Here is a 16,844-nt window from a genome sequence, read left to right as displayed (position 1 = left end):
GTGTGCTACGTCCCAGAATTACAACTGTGTATCAAAAAAAAAAAAAAAAAAAAAACAAAGGCACTGCCATCGAGTTGATTCCGACTCATAGCGACCCTATGGGACAGGGTAGAACTTGCCCCGTAGGGTTTCCAAGGAGTGCCTGGCGGATTCGAACTGCCGACCTCTTGGTTTGCAGCCCTAGCACTTAACTACACCGCAGGGTTTCCACAGCTGTGTATAAAAAAAGTATAGACAGAGCTATATTCTAGTATGGAAGAAATGAAACCAGCTTGGAGTGTTAGAAGCAGCGGCTGGAGATTTGGGAGTCTCATGGGGATACAAAAAGTATTTTGAGACTTAGTAATACTGTTGTTGTTAGTTGCTCTCTAGTCGATTGTGACTCACAGTGATCCCATGTATGCAGAGCAGAACTGTAGAATTTTCGAGGCTGTGACGTTTCGAAACTAGATAACCACATCTGTCTCCCCAGGTGCCTCTGGGTGGAATCAAACCGCCAACCTTTAGGCTAGTAGTTGAACGCTTAACCATTTGCACCACCCAGGACTCCTACTAATCCTAAGAAATGAGTAATCAGAAAAAAAAATTCTTCTAGCTTCCCTTTGAAACCTGTTTTTTCTCACAGTAGCCTCAGCAAAGTTCCCTTCTCATCCCCCCTTGTGTGAACTTTCTGTGCAAAGTTGAATTGCAGAGAACTGCCTAGTTGGTATGTATTTTTTAATTAGGGGAGAATATTGAGGCTTATAGATATCAGTAGAACAGGTGAAAAGGAGTGGCTGTGGTATGACAGAATGAGCATTTCCTTTAGACAAAGAAGGCCTGTTACCAAGACATATGACCTTGGGCAATCATTCAGCTTCATCTGGAAACTTCACTTCCTCATCTTAAAAAAAACAAGAATGGCCATCCATACTGCCCCAGGGTTCTATAGGAAGGGAGGTTGTCCAGGAATGATATATTGTCCTGAGTGTCCTCTTGGAGTACAGCAGTCAGGACTCTGTCATTTCTATTTGTTTACAGTGACCAAGATCACAGTAGGAACTTCTTCACCAAATCCAAGGATGAGATCAGGCAAGATCTGTGCTGGCTAGATCCTTTGGAGTGAGGCTGCAGTGCGTAGGAGTGAAGGTACATCATTTCTTTCTCTCCTGGGCAGGTAAGACTTATACTGTGTAGCCTGGGGACAGGAATCCTGCCTGTTAGAGGATATGGGGGCCAGGGATGATAAGGAACATTTTGAGATGGCTGCTTAAGGAGCAGGAGAGAAGCAGATAAGTGGGAAGGGGTCCTCTGAACCTTGAGGAGTAGAGTTTTGGGATGGGAGGCAGGGTGATGTAGTAGAACTCAAATTTGAATGTCAGGAGCTATGGGCTTGAGTCCCAGCTTGCCTCTAAGTCCTAGTTTCCCCATCTCTACATTTGGATATAAGAATAGTTGATGTAGGAGATCTCTTCCAGCTCTGACAATCTGAAGTCTCTATGTAGTGGGCCTGTGTCATACTCTTAGAGAATTTAGACCCTTGGATGGCCCTGTTGAAACAGAATTGCCAAGATTGTGAATACACCTTCATGGTGTTTATCAGACAGTATAAACCACGAACAGGATGATCAGTTGGAGGAGGAGTGGTGATGTGCTGAGGACTCACCTCTCACCATCCGCATGTACACTGCAGATACTAGAAGGATTTCTGAACTTATTTAATTCAACACTTCAAATCAAACAACACTTACTGGGCATTCTTTATGCCAGGCACTATGTGGGGTCCACAGGCGAATGTCATGGGCCCTGCTCTTTGGGGACTTAACAGCTTAATGTGTACATATGGGGAAGGACACAGACATGCACTCAGCTAATTCTAGTATAACATATAGTTTGTCCTATATTTTTTATAGCTTTCTTGTGGTGTTTTATTGAAGTACAGAAATTTTTATATGGTTAAAAAACAACCCTTTTTCTTTGTGACGTCATCCTTTCTTTTCTGCTTAGGGCTTAGACCTTTCTTTTCCTGAGATCCGTTATTTTCGTTAGTTACCATTGTGTTGGCACTGATCGTGGCAACCTTATGTATAACAGAATGAAAGTTACGTTATCTTCTTGATCATTAGTATATTTGAGTCCATTGTTGTGGCTATTGGGTCAGTCCATCTCACTGAGAGTTTTCCTCATTTTTGCTGACCCTCTACCAACCTCGATGTCCTTTTCTAGCCGTTGGTCTTTCCTGACGACGTGTCCAAAGTAAGCGGGTCAAAGACTCACCATCTGCACTTCTAAGGAGCATTCTGGTTTTACTTCTTCTAGGACCGATTTGTTCATTCCATAGTATACTCAATATTCTTCACCAATACTACAGTTCAGGTTCATCAAATCTTCTGCCTGCCTTTTTCATTGTCCAGTTTTTACATGCATATGAGGTTATTGAAAAGACCATGGATTTTGTCAGGTGTACCTTAGAAATCAAAGTGACATCTTTGATTTTTAGAACTTTAAAGAGGTCTTTCGCAGCAGATTTGCCTAATACAATATGTCGTTTGATATCTTTACTGCTGCTACTATAGATGTTGATTATTGATCCAAGTGGAATGACATAATTGACAGCTTCAATTTTTTCTCTGTCATAATGTTATTTATAGGTCCAGTTGTGAGGATTTTTGTTTTCTTTACTTTCAGGTATAATCCATACTGAAGGACGTCTTTGACTTTGATCAGTAAGTGTTTCAAGTTGTCTTCATTTTGGCAAGCGGGGTTGTATCATCTGTATATGGCAGGTTGTTAATAGTCCAGCTTCTCGAGTTATTTGTTCAACATACAGATTGAATACGTAAGGTGGAAGTATACAACCTGCTGCACACCTTTTTCGGTTTTAAACCACTCAGTATCCCCTTGTTCTGTTCAGACAGCTGCCTCTTGATCTGTGTACAGGTTCTGCATGAGCACAATTAAGTATTCTGGAATTCCCATTCTTCATAATGCTATCTATAATTTGTTATGGTCCACAAAGTCCAAACCTCTGATATTTTCTTCTAGCTTTGGACTTTTTCTTTTCAGTTTTTAAATTTCATTCATCTGTCTCTCTAGAATTTGTTTTCATGTATTGTCTCATTTCTCACTCCATAGCAACTAATCAGTAACCAAGGACCATGTGACTATTGCTCAGAGGGATGTGAACAGGCAGGTGATGCTGACAAACTAAAGGAACAAGGCACCTCTAGATACAGCCTCCTTCCTTCCCTTTCTCTCCCCTTCTGCCCCTCCCCTTTGCTTTCCGTAGAGGCTCAAATGGCTGGGCTCCTGGGATCAGAAGACTCACCCACCAGCTTGTGAGTCAGAGCTGGGGGCCTCATTGTTCCTCATTTGTTCTTCAGCCATCCTAGAATGTATTTTGTGTACAGTGCCTGGTGTCCTCCTGGCCCATGACCTCATCTTTTCCTCCTGCTACTTCTGTAGCCAAGATCCTACTTCTCTAGTGCCTGGGAATTCTCCTAGAATTACTTAAGAAATTTCACATGCAGTCAGGCAGAGAGAAAACAGATTTCCTTTTGAGCAAACTCTCCTCAAACTGAAGCTTCTTGGTCTCCTGACAAATCTTGTCCCTTCCTCAGGTCCCTGGGCCTTCTTCACAGCACATCCCTGGGCATTTTCCTTCTCCCTACCTTCCCCTTCTAACCCACCTCCCTGTCGCAGTAAGCTTATACATTTTTGTGACTTCCTCTGTACTCTCTGTCTTATTCTCAAATTTGCATTCCTGGCATAGTCCTCTCCTTCTTCACCCAGTTTTGCCACATCTCCATCTCTCTTACTGACACTACTATTCTTGATATCCAGACTTACCTGAAGACCTTGGCTTTTTTCCTTCCATCACCCTCTGTGTCCAGTTTAATATCTGTGGATGCTTTCCTGGAAATGGCTGAGTTTCGTTTTTCTCTCTCCTGTCACTGTCCTACACTAGGGTCTTGTAGTCTCATTTATTTATTCATCTATTCAACAAACACTTATCATGCATCTTCAAAGTGCAAGCCCTCCAGTGGTCACTGATTCTGTATTCCTATGGTTGTCACCCAACTCATTTCCCATCCTCCATTCTTTTTTTCCCTTCTAATCTATCTGGGATAATCCTCCTAAAGCATTATTTCCCTAATGTCACTTTTGGGTAGGGTGATACAAAATTTATTGTCTAAAATGGGATACTTTTCAGAGTTAAGGGGAGCACTGTTACATAAGATAGCAGGTATAAACCAGAAGTATTCTGTGCAAACCGGGATGTATGAATGATCTCCCTACTCCTAGGGTGGCATCTCTTGAATTATTTTTTATTTTTAATTTCCCTTAATTTACTCCCCATGGGATGCCTCACCTGCCTTTCTCCTCTGTCCTCCACTTCACGAAACTGAGGAGAAACATGAATGGGAAAGGGGGTGGGGGCAGTACAGAGACTGGGGAAAATGAATGCTAATGCTTGGAAAACTGTTCTTGACAAGTGAGAAACAGAAGGAAAGTAACAGTAGAGGACAATAGCAGGATAGAAAATAGAATAAGGGAAGAAAATTAAGGGTAGATTTCATTCTTCTATTTCAAGCTGGTTTCCCATTGACTATTACATTATGTCCATCTTTTTTGTCCTATATTTTCTAGTCGTGTGTAATCTGACTCACTTCATGCAACTTGATTCTTTGATTCAACAAAAAAATGTTTGAGCACTTACTAAGTCTTTGATACTACTCTAGGTGGTAGCAATACAACGGTGAACAAAATGGACAAAACTCCTTGTGAAGAATTACATTATAGTATAACCTCCCACTTATTTTTGAGGACATCAACCCTACGCCAACTTCCTTTTGAGAAAATAATTTCTGCATATCCTCTAGGGCTCGGCCTAAGTTTTGCCTCTTTTAAGAATCTTACACCCAGCATATTCTAAGACCCAATAATTCCTCCCTCCCCATCCCCCTTTAGCTCCTGATTGCGTACTTTGTATTTACTCTCTTTTGGTTTTGCCTTTCTACTCAGTTGTAAGCCCCTTAAATGTAGAGGTGACATTTCATGCTGCATTAAATTTTCCTCATGTTAGACCCAGAACAGATATATGCAGGTCAAAGTGCTCAATAATTATTAGTTTAAAAAATATGTGAAGAAAAGAGAGAGTTTCAGAGAAAACTAGAAATGGAAAAGAAAATCAGAAAGAACCATCAACTTTCTTAGAGAAATTCTGAAGGTGCATTCACTTGCTATCCTGTCTGCTTTGTAATCCCCTGACTTCTCACTAATTTTCCTCCAACTGCTTCATCCTGTTAGGTTAAGAAATGTAGCAGCATTTAGATGTGGGTGTGTTCTCAGGCTCTTGGCAAGAATCCTCCCTCCCACCATTCTCTCTGCTTGCCCTTCATATCTTGAGAATGAGTCTGTGTGTGCATGTATGTGTGGAATCAGTGGCACCTGCATATCTGAGGTGTGAATTCCAGCCTCCTCTACCCCCTTCTCAGTTCTCTTTTCTTGCTGGCTTTGAGCACTCACCATTGGATATGGCTTTCCTCCAGAGAGTATGACTCAGTTTAAAAGAGAGCTGTGAGACAATGGAAACCGGTCAGACTTCTCTGAAAAAGAATAGGCAGTACTGCAAAATAATTTCATTCTTTCTGACCCAATAACCCACTCATGGAACATTTATCCAAGGGATATATTTCAACAAGAAGAAAACATTGTATTATAAAGTGGTTATGATAGCATTATTGATTGTGGTTGAATCTCGTGGAACTACAGAAATGTCTAACACTAGCAGAATGGTAGGTAACTGATAATGAATCCAATTGGTGGTATATTTTGTAGCCACGAAATGGGCTTATGATAATTAAAGAGCAATGTGGAAAAATACATAGGAAAAATTAAGTGGAAGAAGTAGGATTCAAAATTATCTAAAGCATGTTTGTAACTATATAACAATATGCATATGGACAAGTCTCAAAAGGAAAATTGTTTACATGTTAGTATCACAGTTATCTTTCAGTTTTCTTCACAACCTAACCCCCTCTAGACTTGAGGTCTGCTAGGGTTACCTATGTTCAGAGTTACATGCCAAACCATTTGGGAAATTCCTGCTCATCCATGATATTTGGTTGCATGTATCAGTACCTCTTGGTTGTGCGGTTCCCTACTGTCATTCTTTTTCCATTTCTAGGTACTTTACTAGTATACGATAGGAGTTCCTATCAGATTCTCCCCTGCAAGGCTTTAACTAACCCTCCTCCATGGTTTAACTTCTCAGATTTATCTAGTAGACTTCAGTCTGTCAGAGTAATAGCTTGGTGAAGAGTAAATAGACTAAACTGACACATAAGGCTGTATTCAGCTACAGACCAGCCCTTAGGGAGTAGGCTGTAATGTGATGAGGCTCCCATATTGGTAGAATTGGGTTACTCTTTATCAAGATAGGACTTGATTACAGGAATGTAGATAGGGGTCTAGTACCTGGATTTAGAGTACAAAGTGAAATCTTAGTCATACTCTAATACAATTCCTGAGAATCTATTTTGTGCCAACCACTATATCACGAATACTAGGAGAATAGGTCAGCAAGCACTAAAAGACAAACTATATGAAGACTGGCCATTTGAGCTACTGAGGTAAAGTGCTTTTGGTTTACTTTTACTAGGGATCAGATTACAGTTGAGCCTGCCATTAGGAGTTAGTTGGCTCTGGTTCTGGGAGTAAAGGATGAGGTGGGAGTGGATTTTATATTATTCATTGCTCATTCTGATGCTGGACCTCTTGGGCTCCTTTCAGCTGCCAGCTTTCCATAAGCCTTTACCTTGGCCTCCCTGTCTATATTTAGCCTCATTTCTGTCACCTTCTTTTCCCCTTGCCTTTGAACATTTACCCTTCCGTGTGAGATTCTGTGGTCTGTCACATCTTCTTGTTCTTGGGTAAGTCTCCTTCTTCTAGTACAGAGAACAGGTGACATGTGCAATTTCTGTTTCTCACATCAGATGGTGAAACTGGGACTGAGGAGGTGTTGATTCCAAAGCATCGTTCCTGAAAAATCAGAATCTCATACTGTCAGGAGGACTCCACACAGGCGTTGCCCAGGAAGTCAAAATTTAGCAAGCTTCTGAAAAGAAAGGGAAGACTGAAGAGGCCACTGGGATGTTCCAAGCAGGAGAAAATGAGGAGAAAGACAAGAAGCTTCAAACAAAAGACAGTTAAGGACAATAAAACACTCACAGAAGTGAGTGACCAGAGATCTGAAAAAGATGATAGTCATTGCTCCGACCCTGCAACAAACAAGACAATTCAGGCTGAAAAAAAACATTATGTATGTAGTGAGTGTGGGAAAGCCTTTAGTCAGAGTGCAAACCTTACAGTACATGAGAGAATCCACACAGGAGAAAAGCCCTATAAGTGTAAGGAGTGTGGCAAAGCCTTCAGCCATAGCTCCAACCTTGTGGTTCATCGGAGAATCCACACTGGACTGAAGCCCTACACGTGCAGCGAATGTGGGAAATCGTTCAGTGGTAAGTCACACCTTATTCGGCACCAGGGGATTCACAGTGGGGAGAAAACCTATGAATGTAAGGAGTGTGGGAAAGCCTTTAGTCGGAGTTCAGGTCTTATTTCACATCACAGAGTTCACACTGGGGAGAAGCCCTACACATGTATTGAGTGTGGGAAAGCCTTTAGCCGTAGTTCAAACCTTACTCAGCACCAGAGAATGCACAAAGGAAAAAAAGTTTACAAATGTAAGGAGTGTGGGAAAACATGTGGTTCTAACATGAAGATTATGGACCACCAGAGAATTCACACTGGGGAGAAGCCTTATGAATGTGATGAGTGTGGAAAGGCTTTCATCTTGAGGAAGACCCTTAATGAACATCAGAGACTTCATCGTAGAGAGAAGCCCTACAAATGTAATGAATGTGGGAAAGCTTTTACTTCTAACCGAAACCTTATTGATCATCAGAGAGTTCACACTGGAGAGAAACCCTATAAATGTAATGAATGTGGGAAAACCTTCAGGCAGACTTCTCAAGTTATTCTACATTTGAGAACCCACACAAAAGAGAAACCCTATAAATGTAGTGAGTGTGGGAAAGCCTATCGTTACAGCTCACAGCTTATTCAACACCAGAGAAAACATAATGAGGAGAAAGAAGCCTCGTAAATAACATAGATTATTGGTAGTAGGGTTTATTGCTACTTTTCTGAAAAGCAGTTTGTCGGTATCTTCAACCTTAATTCTACTTCTAAGAATTCCTGTAGGGAAAGTAATCAGAAGTAGACAAAGATCAACGAAAGGGATATTCATGTCAGCATCATATATAATTATAAGAAGAAAACTAGGTTTTTAACAGTATAAAGTTTAAATGAGTGATAATCCATCCCATAAGACTGGTTTTGTAGCCCCTATAAATATTTGTAAAGAATATTTAATGCCACAGAGAAATGATTTGGATTAAATGAAAGATAAAGAAAAAAACAATGAAGAACGATCCAATAAAAAATATATACATATATATGTACACACATACATATGTACACACACATGTGTTATGGGTGTATATATGAAAAAATGGGAAGGAAATAAATCAAGCCAAAATGTTAACAGTTATTTCTGGATGATAGGATTATAGGTGATTTCTATTTTCTTTATACTTTTCTATGTTCTGTAGATTTTCTACAATGAGAATGTACTACTTTTATATTCAGTAAAAATGTATTTATTTTTTAAATGTAATGAGCACATGCTCATTTTCACTGAACAGTGTTATGAAAAAAGCACATAGAACATAGAGCCTTACATTCTGGGGTTGTACCCTAATGCTGGCATTTAGTAGCAGTGGAGCCATGGGCAAGTCACTTCCTTTGATAACCTGTTTCCTATTCAGTAAAATCATAGTAAACAGATACTATGATTAATAAGCTGACTTAACAATTGTCAACAAAGTATATACTCTCCTTATTTAATTACTGTTGGGTTAGAAGAGGAAACCCTGATGGCCTAGTAGTTAAGATCTATGACTGCTAACCAAAAGATCAGCAGTTTGAATCCACCAGGCGGTCCTTGGAAACTATGGGGCAGTTCTACTCTGTCCAGAGAGTCTCTATGAGTCAGAATTGACGTGGTGGCAACAGGTTTCGTTTTTTTTTTTTGTTTCTTGGGGGGTTAAAAGAACAGCAAAATTCCCTGTATCCTTCTCTCACACAGTTTTGGAAGAATCTGGAGATAAAGGAGTACACTTAGGCTCCAGAACATTGTGTCCTTATGAAATTGAAACAATTGGAGGTTCAGAAACCTTAATACCACCATAATATAAAACCAGTAGAAGACTTTGCCTTCACGTGTTATGTTTAGTTTAGTGACTAACAGCACTGACTTTGCCTTTGCCTTCACGTGTTATGTTTAGTTTAGTGACTAACAGCACTGACTTTGGGATTAGAGAAATCTGTGTTCTAATCCAGATGTGCCACTTAGTAGTTTTTCGGTTTTGAAAAAGTCACCTGCTCTGAGCCTCAGACTTACCTATGAAAAGGGAATAACTACCTACCTCACAGGGTTGTTGTGAGAATTAAATGAGGTAATACATGTAATGTTTGACAAGCCTGACACATGTTAATGTTTCTGAACACTTTGAGAAAGTGAATCAAGGTAAATTTATGGTACCATTTAGGATATTCTCAGGTGTAAAGAACAGAAAACTAAGTAATAGTAGCTTAAACCCTAAGAACAGAGATTGTTAACTTATGGGGAGGTGTAGAGGTAAGCAATTCCAATTTTGGTTTGGCAACTCAATAGTTCATCAAAGTTCCACCTTTACTCCATACCCAACCCACTGCCACTGAGTTGATTCCGACTCATAGCGACCCTATGGGACAGAGTAGAACTGCCCAACAGAGTTTCCAAGGAGTGCCTGGCGGATTCAAACTGCTGACCTCTTGGTTAGCAGCTGTAGCACTTAACCACTACGCTACCGGGGTTTCCGTCTTTACTCCATAATCATAAGCATATTGGCTTTTGTTTTTTGCATCCTTACGGTTGCAAGATGGTGGCCATAGCTGCAGACCTCTTTTTCCTTACATCGTCCCTTTAAAGTCAGGAAGTGAGGGAAGGGAGCTGGGCATTTCTCCTCTGCTTCCTTTCTCCTTTCATTATTGAGAAAAGTCTTTCCCAAAAAAAGGGACAGTTGCTAAGCAGTCAGTGCTACAGATGCCCACTAACTTTCCCTGCCTTTCTTTATGTCCATCCCTTTAAGAAGGCCTTAACCCATCTTCAGCCCATACTTAAAACTTTTAAGTCTCTACGTCAAAATCTATCTGGGAATGCTTAGAATTTCCCCATTCTTAGTCCATTTCTGTTTTCCCTTGTGTATACCAAGCCCCTAAACTTAATGCCATTTGTCTTATATACATACGCATTGCCGTCAAATCAATTTCGACTCACAGCGACCCTGTAGAACTGTCCCTTAGGTTTCCAAGGCTGTACTACTTCCAGAAGCAGACTGCCGCGTCTTTTTCCCACAGAGCAGCTGGTGTGTTTGAACCACTCACCTTTCACTTAGGAGCTGAGTGCTTGACTGCTGAGGCACCGGGGCTCTTATGCATGTAGTGATTTATTATTTCAGAAATTATTGAGGATATGTTATCTCATTTGATCCTCACAACATTTGTACAAGAAAACTGAGTCATAGTGACTGACTAGTAGTGGTGCGAGCCAGCATTTGAACTAGATCTGACTTCAAATTCCATGCTTTGTTCATTATACCAAAATGCCTCTGTCCACTGTGGTGGTTCTGTATTTGAGTGGGAGACCACTTGGGGACAATTACTTGACCCTGTCTTCATAAGAAGGATGCTATCAGTCATCTCTGGGTTGGATTCCAGGCGGTCCTTGGAAACTATGGGGCAGTTCACTGTCCAGAGGGTCTCTATGAGACGGAATTGACTCGATGGCAACAGGTTTGGTTTTTTATATTTCTTGGGGGGTTAAAAGAACAGCAAAAATTCCCCGCATCCTTCTCTCACACAGTTATGGAAGAATCCGGAGATAAAGGAGTACACTTAGGCTCCAGAACATTGTGTCCTTATGAAATTGAAACAATTGGAGGTTCAGAAACCTTAAGAATATCACCATAATATAAAACTAGTAGAAGACTTTGCCTTCACGTGTTGTGTTTAGTTTAGTGACTAACAGCACCGACTTTGGGATTAGAGAAATCTGTGTTCTAATCCAGATGTGCCACTTAGTAGTTTTTCAGTTTTGAAAAAGTCACTTACTTGCCCTGAGCCTCAGACTTAGCTATGAGTACAAGGTATCTCTGCACCTTTTACTTTAGTTTTAAGGTCTTTATATTTCTTCCTGGCTGTTACTAGAAAGAAAGTGGACGGTGTGAAGGTTGTATATTTGTATGAAAAATGACTGATCTTGCCCTGTTTTGATAGGATAGTGGCTTACACATAATTTTGTAATATAATTGTTTCTCTTTGCTGGTTATTCAAAGCAGGGTTTTGAGGGCCTTTAGCAGATTTGCTGCATTCATGGGATAGGACTGTATTGTCTATCACCCTTGGGTAGGGGCTTCCCCAGGGATCTGGGTAGACACGAGGGTAGTGTAACCCACTTGTGGCAGTAGCTAAACAGCACTGCAGCAGTAAGGGTTCTTCCATCATCTTTTCCTTGTCACATGTGCTTCCAAAATAAAGGAGTTTGTAAGTAGTCTCATGCCTTTTGTCATGCTAGCCATCTTCTCCTGCTGATTATCTATACTCCTCATGACCAGTGTCTACTGGCCCTGCCAAAACTGCCTTAAGAAAACAGGCAATTAGCTGCCTGTGTGGCAGTTAGGATTTTTTTTTTTTTTTTTTTGAGCATTTATTATTGCTGGACAGAGTTGTTGATGCTTTCTATAACATCGAGTGGATATTCTCTGACCAAAACATTTTTCCATTGCTGTGTCATAGGGTCTGAAATTCTTCCTTCAAATAGGTTTTCTTTTTCATTTTAAAAGACTTTATGATCTTCAAGAGTAAATACCTTCAAGTCATAAAAATGATAGCACAAATTAATGAAAAAGAGAACAGGAGTCATAAAATAAAGTTCTGATACATGCTACAAGATGGACTGGCCTTGAAAACGTTATGTTGAGTGAAGTAAGTCAGACACAAACGGGCAAATATTGTGTGATCCCATTTATATGAAGTATCTAGAATAGGCACATCCATAGAGCCCAGAGTTTATCAGTGGTTACCAGAGGGGGGTGGGAGGTGGGATGGGGAGTCACTGCTTAAGGACTATTGATTTTCTGTTAAGAGTGATTAAAAAAAAGTTGGAAACGGATATTGGTGATGGTTGCACAAGATGAGTGTAAGATCAATGTCACCGAATTGTACATGTAAAAACTGGAAATGGCAAATGTTTTGGTATGTATAGTTTGCCACAATAAAAGCTTTTTAAATAAAAAAATAAAAAGTACTTTCCTTCTAGGAAGGGTAGAGACTGTCATGTCAAACACAGGCACTGAATGCAGAAGAGCTTCACAGTTTTGTCCCAGGCGAGCTATCTAATAGTCTTTTTGGGGGGCCATCCACCACCTCCTAGACTAACATGTCTTGAGCAGCAGGAGTAATGCTGACAAGTAGCCCCTGTAACCCTTTCAGATAAATATCCTGAAATATAATTTGAACTGATTACCCATCTTCCTCCACAATTACGAGCTGTTTGCCTCAGTCATAGTTGAAGCATCCAGCCCTTATCTTCTTTCAAGCCCATTCATGCTGCCCTCTGCAATTTAGTGTCTGTCTCTTTGAGTGTGTTCTCTTTACCTTCCTGTTCTGATGGAAGCCTGGTTCTTCCCTAAGGGCATTGCTATCTGCATTCCTTCAAGTGGTAGTTTTGTCTCCGTCAACCCATGTACTTCTCTGTACTGCTGTTTCTCCTTTAATCATCAAAAACCCAGCTCTTTTGAAATGTATATCACTAGACTGCCGTCTATTACCCATCCATGTTTTTGTCATCTGCTGGCCTCCTGTCCACTCTCACTCACTAAAGTTTGTAGTACCCTGAATATTCCTGAGGAATACAAAGAGGCAATGTTTTTAGCCACAGACATCTTGTTTATATACAGTTGCTCTTCTATGGAATAAAACTATATGTCTTTTTTTAGTTGGGAGGAAAATATGAAATAAGATCTCATTTTGTATAGCCTTGATTAAAGGGAAATGTGTAAGCCAAATCTGCATAGAGAGGAAAATATCTCCCTGGATTTAGAGAGATTTTGCATAGATGGTATGTGCTGTGTTAAGTCTTAAACCCTTTCATACCCAATTATTTTCTGTTTTGAATTTTTTGTTGATACCATGTGTTTTAATTATGGAAGCATGCTGAATCTTTGAGTGTGTCTGAATTTTTGATAGCTAGTATGGATTTCTTTCTTGGCCCCTCCCACAACCCTATCCTCAGAGTACCGTGGTATATATGTGTACCCCTAATTCTACCCTGGATCCAGAGGTACATATGTGTACCAGTTAAAAAATTTCAAACTCCATATTTTACCTAAAAAAAAAAAAAAATCGATTCAGCATCACCTTATATAATACTCTGTAAATACAAACAGTAATTTGCAGCACACGCTTATTTCTTTGGTTTCAAACAGTCATAAAGGTCTCCGCCATGTGGCAGCATGCACTATCAGTGGGAAAGCAGCTTCCCAATAAACCCCAGAGGCTGAAAAAGTAAGCAGTAACTATATGTACCGCCAGGGACAAAAGAGTTAACTTGGAGCTAAGAAGAAAATTGAAACCAAAAAGAGCTTTAAGTTGCCAGATATTTCAGTTGAATAAAAATTCCTTAAAACTAAATTTAATTTCAGCTCTGTATCCCCAGTGACAGATTTCCTCTTTTGGTTTTTCTACACAATATGAGTAGAAAGTGATGCTCATATTGTCAAATTGTTTTTAATAACTAAATCCTTGTTAATCACCTCTGATATTATAAAACTGGAGTCATGAAAGTGTTTTTGCAGAAAATATTGATAATTTCTCCAATAAACATCTATTATCCGTAGAGTTTTTTTTCTTCTTCTTTTTGCTCCCTTTTTTTGTGCAGAGTGGGGAGAAAACACTTAAATCTGCGTTTCTTTAAGCAGCTGTTTTTGGGATGAAGAAGTGATTCTGGCTTGTCTCTGATACAGACACAACATGGAGTCTGTTACTTTCACATGTGTAATACTTAATTCTCTCTAGCCATTAGAAATTTCCCTTCTGTTATTTTCGTAGAGGACCTGTGTAGGCATTTAGAGTCCCACCCCCACTACCTGGCCTCATCTTGTGTTTCAAATCTCTATTATTATGTAGACTCAGTTGGCTGTATAAAACCAGACATGTTCCCTGAAGTCCACTTCTGTTCCAGAAGGTGGTTTATGGGAGCGAAAAAACAAGAAGACATATTCGTTACTGGGCAGTGTAGATACAGGACCTGACTATTTCCCACTCCTACTGATCATTTCAAATCCAGATGGCACAATTTGACTATATGGATTGTAGGTAAGCAAATACCATAACTAATCTTTAAAACTATTTTAGACCAGTAGATTCCAAATCCTGGAATTAAAGGGGTAAGTTTACACCTACAGGTAAATTTCCCAGGCCTGCCAAATCAGCATATTTGGCGTAAAAACAAACAAACCCATGGCTGTCAAATTGATTCCGACTCGTAGTGACCCTATAGGACAGAGTAGAACTGCCGCATAGGATTTCCAAGGCTATAATCTTTACAGAAGCAGACTGCCACATCTTCCTCCCTCAGAGCCACTGGTGGGTTCAACCCCTCAACTCTTCAGTTAGCAGCCGAGTACTTAACCACTGCACTACCATGGCTCCTTAGGAACCTATATAAAACACAAAACATTTGCAATGGGAATCTAAGAAAATTTTCTGTTAGGAGCCTTGACTTTCTATATGACCATTTTTTATAATGATTGCCTATTTCCCCCAGAAAAACCTGTAAATCACAAAATTATTGAGACATGTACCAAAGTTTGTATAAGCATATAACAAAATAGCAACCAGTTTACTGAGTGAAAGAAAAAGCTGTCACATTTGTAGTGTTGATTTAACCACAAAATTGAGAGAGAATTATGTTTGAAACAGACTAGAACAATATGACAATCTGTATAATCATAAAGCCTTTTGCCTACAAAACACCTAGAAATCTTGGATAAATGTAAACATCCTTTTAAAAGGCTTTCAAGAAAGTGAAACAAATCCTTAGACTCAGAAATGAAGAGGAAATGAAAGCTGGAAAGGTAAGTGTGTGGTGATGCCATAAGCCAGTTTGTGGTCTTGGTAACTCTGACTTGATTATCTAGTGCTGCTATAACAGGAATACCACAAGTAGATGGCTTTAAAAAAGAGAAATTTAATTTTCTCACCATCTAGTAGGCTAGAAGTCCAAGTTCAGGCCATCAGCTCCAGGGAGAGGCTTTCTCAGTTGGCTCCAAAGGTCCTTGTCATCAATCTTCCCCTGGACTAGGAGCTTCTCCGTGTAGGAACCCTGGGTCCAAAGGATGCACTCTGCTCACGGCACTGCTGTCTTGGTGGTATGAGGTCCCCCACTCTCCTCGCTTCCTTTTCGTTTTTATCTCATGAGAGATAAAAGGCAGTGCAGGCCATACTTTGGGGAGACTCCCTTTACATTGGATCAGGGATGTGACCTGGTAAGGGTGTTACAATCCCACCCTAATTCTCTTTAACATAAAATCACGATCAGAAAATTGAGGACAACTACACAATATTGGGAATCATGGCCTAATGAAGTTGACACATATTTTGGAGGGACACAATTCAATCCATGACAATAACCAAGGGATTTTATCAGCTACTCAAGAGCAAGATTTGAGTCTTTGGGTTTGCAAGAGGTGGAGAATTGAAACCAAGCTCTCTACAGGAAACCCAGATGCTTAAATGCCTATACCCATTGTCTTAGTGCCTTAGTGCTGCTATAACAGAAATGCTACAAGTGGGTGGCTTCAAAGAACAGAAATTTATTTTCTCACAGTTCAGGAGGCTAGAAGCCTGAATTCAGGGTGTGGCTCTAGGGGAATATCCTTCTTTGTCTATTTCAGCTTCTAGTATCCAGCACTCCCTGGAGTTCCTGGGCTTGTAGATTCATCTGCCTCCATTGTCAGATAGCATCCCTTTTCCCCCTGTTTCTGCATGTCTGTATGTCTTTGCTACTCTTTATATAACTCAGAAATGGTTAGGTTTGGGATTCACCTACATTGGTATGACCTCAACTGATTGATCAGATTAGATTACATCCACAGGTCTAGGGGTTAGAATTCCAACACATATTTTGGGGGTACACAATCTAACATTTTACCCTTTGGTCATATGTTTAGGTACAGTGACCCATTTGTATCAGGGTATAGTGGAAACTGTCCCCAAATCCATGCTCCCAGGTGCCAACCATGGGCCAACCTTGCAAGCAGGCCTAAGGATAAGAGTCTCAGGCCTGCTATGTTAACTATTTTTTGCACCCAGACTTTATTGTTTCTTTGCATGTCTCATAATTTTTTGTTGGAAACTGGACATTTTACATAACATATTGTGGCTTCTCTGGGTACTGGTCTCCATCCCTCATTCCTGGGCTTGTTGTTGTTTGTTTATTTGTTTAGAGACTAGCTGTGTTATTTTAGTGAAATCTATTCCCCCAACCACCACAATGTGAAGCCTCTGACTGCTCCTCAGAGAGCTCAGCCTTGGGCTATGGAAAACGGTTGGGCTGTTCCTAAAAAAGTTAAACATAAAACTAATATAGGAACCTGCAACTCCCCCCAAAATTCATGTCCTTCCCATGTGCAAAT

General features: G+C 40.2%; 2 protein-coding genes across 7 annotated transcripts in view; both read left to right on the top strand.

Annotated features, from left to right (window-relative positions):
* Positions 1-14,535, top strand: part of ZNF660 (zinc finger protein 660) — a 38,043-nt gene extending 23,508 nt beyond the window's left edge. For 2 of the 6 annotated variants that reach the window (XM_010589887.3, XM_023547805.2), the window contains exons 2-4: positions 1,021-1,156; positions 2,668-2,705; positions 6,978-14,535. In XM_010589887.3, coding sequence (XP_010588189.1) covers positions 7,154-8,149 — 996 coding nt within the window. In that variant the 5' untranslated portion in view covers positions 1,021-1,156; positions 2,668-2,705; positions 6,978-7,153 and the 3' untranslated portion in view covers positions 8,150-14,535. The remainder of the gene's footprint in view (positions 1-1,020; positions 1,157-2,667; positions 2,706-6,977) is intronic. The other 4 variants (XM_010589888.3, XM_010589890.3, XM_010589889.3 and 1 more) reach the window with 4 other exon arrangements.
* The window catches only part of ZNF197 (zinc finger protein 197), a 34,092-nt gene continuing 24,637 nt past the window's right edge, over positions 7,390-16,844 (top strand). The window contains exon 1 of the mRNA XM_064274686.1: positions 7,390-7,502. The gene's annotated coding sequence lies outside the window, so the exon portion shown is untranslated. The remainder of the gene's footprint in view (positions 7,503-16,844) is intronic.

This window comes from Loxodonta africana, chromosome 22 (assembly GCF_030014295.1).
Source record: "Loxodonta africana isolate mLoxAfr1 chromosome 22, mLoxAfr1.hap2, whole genome shotgun sequence".
Taxonomy (NCBI): Eukaryota; Metazoa; Chordata; class Mammalia; order Proboscidea; family Elephantidae; genus Loxodonta; species Loxodonta africana.
This window is presented reverse-complemented; position numbering and strand designations above follow the sequence as displayed.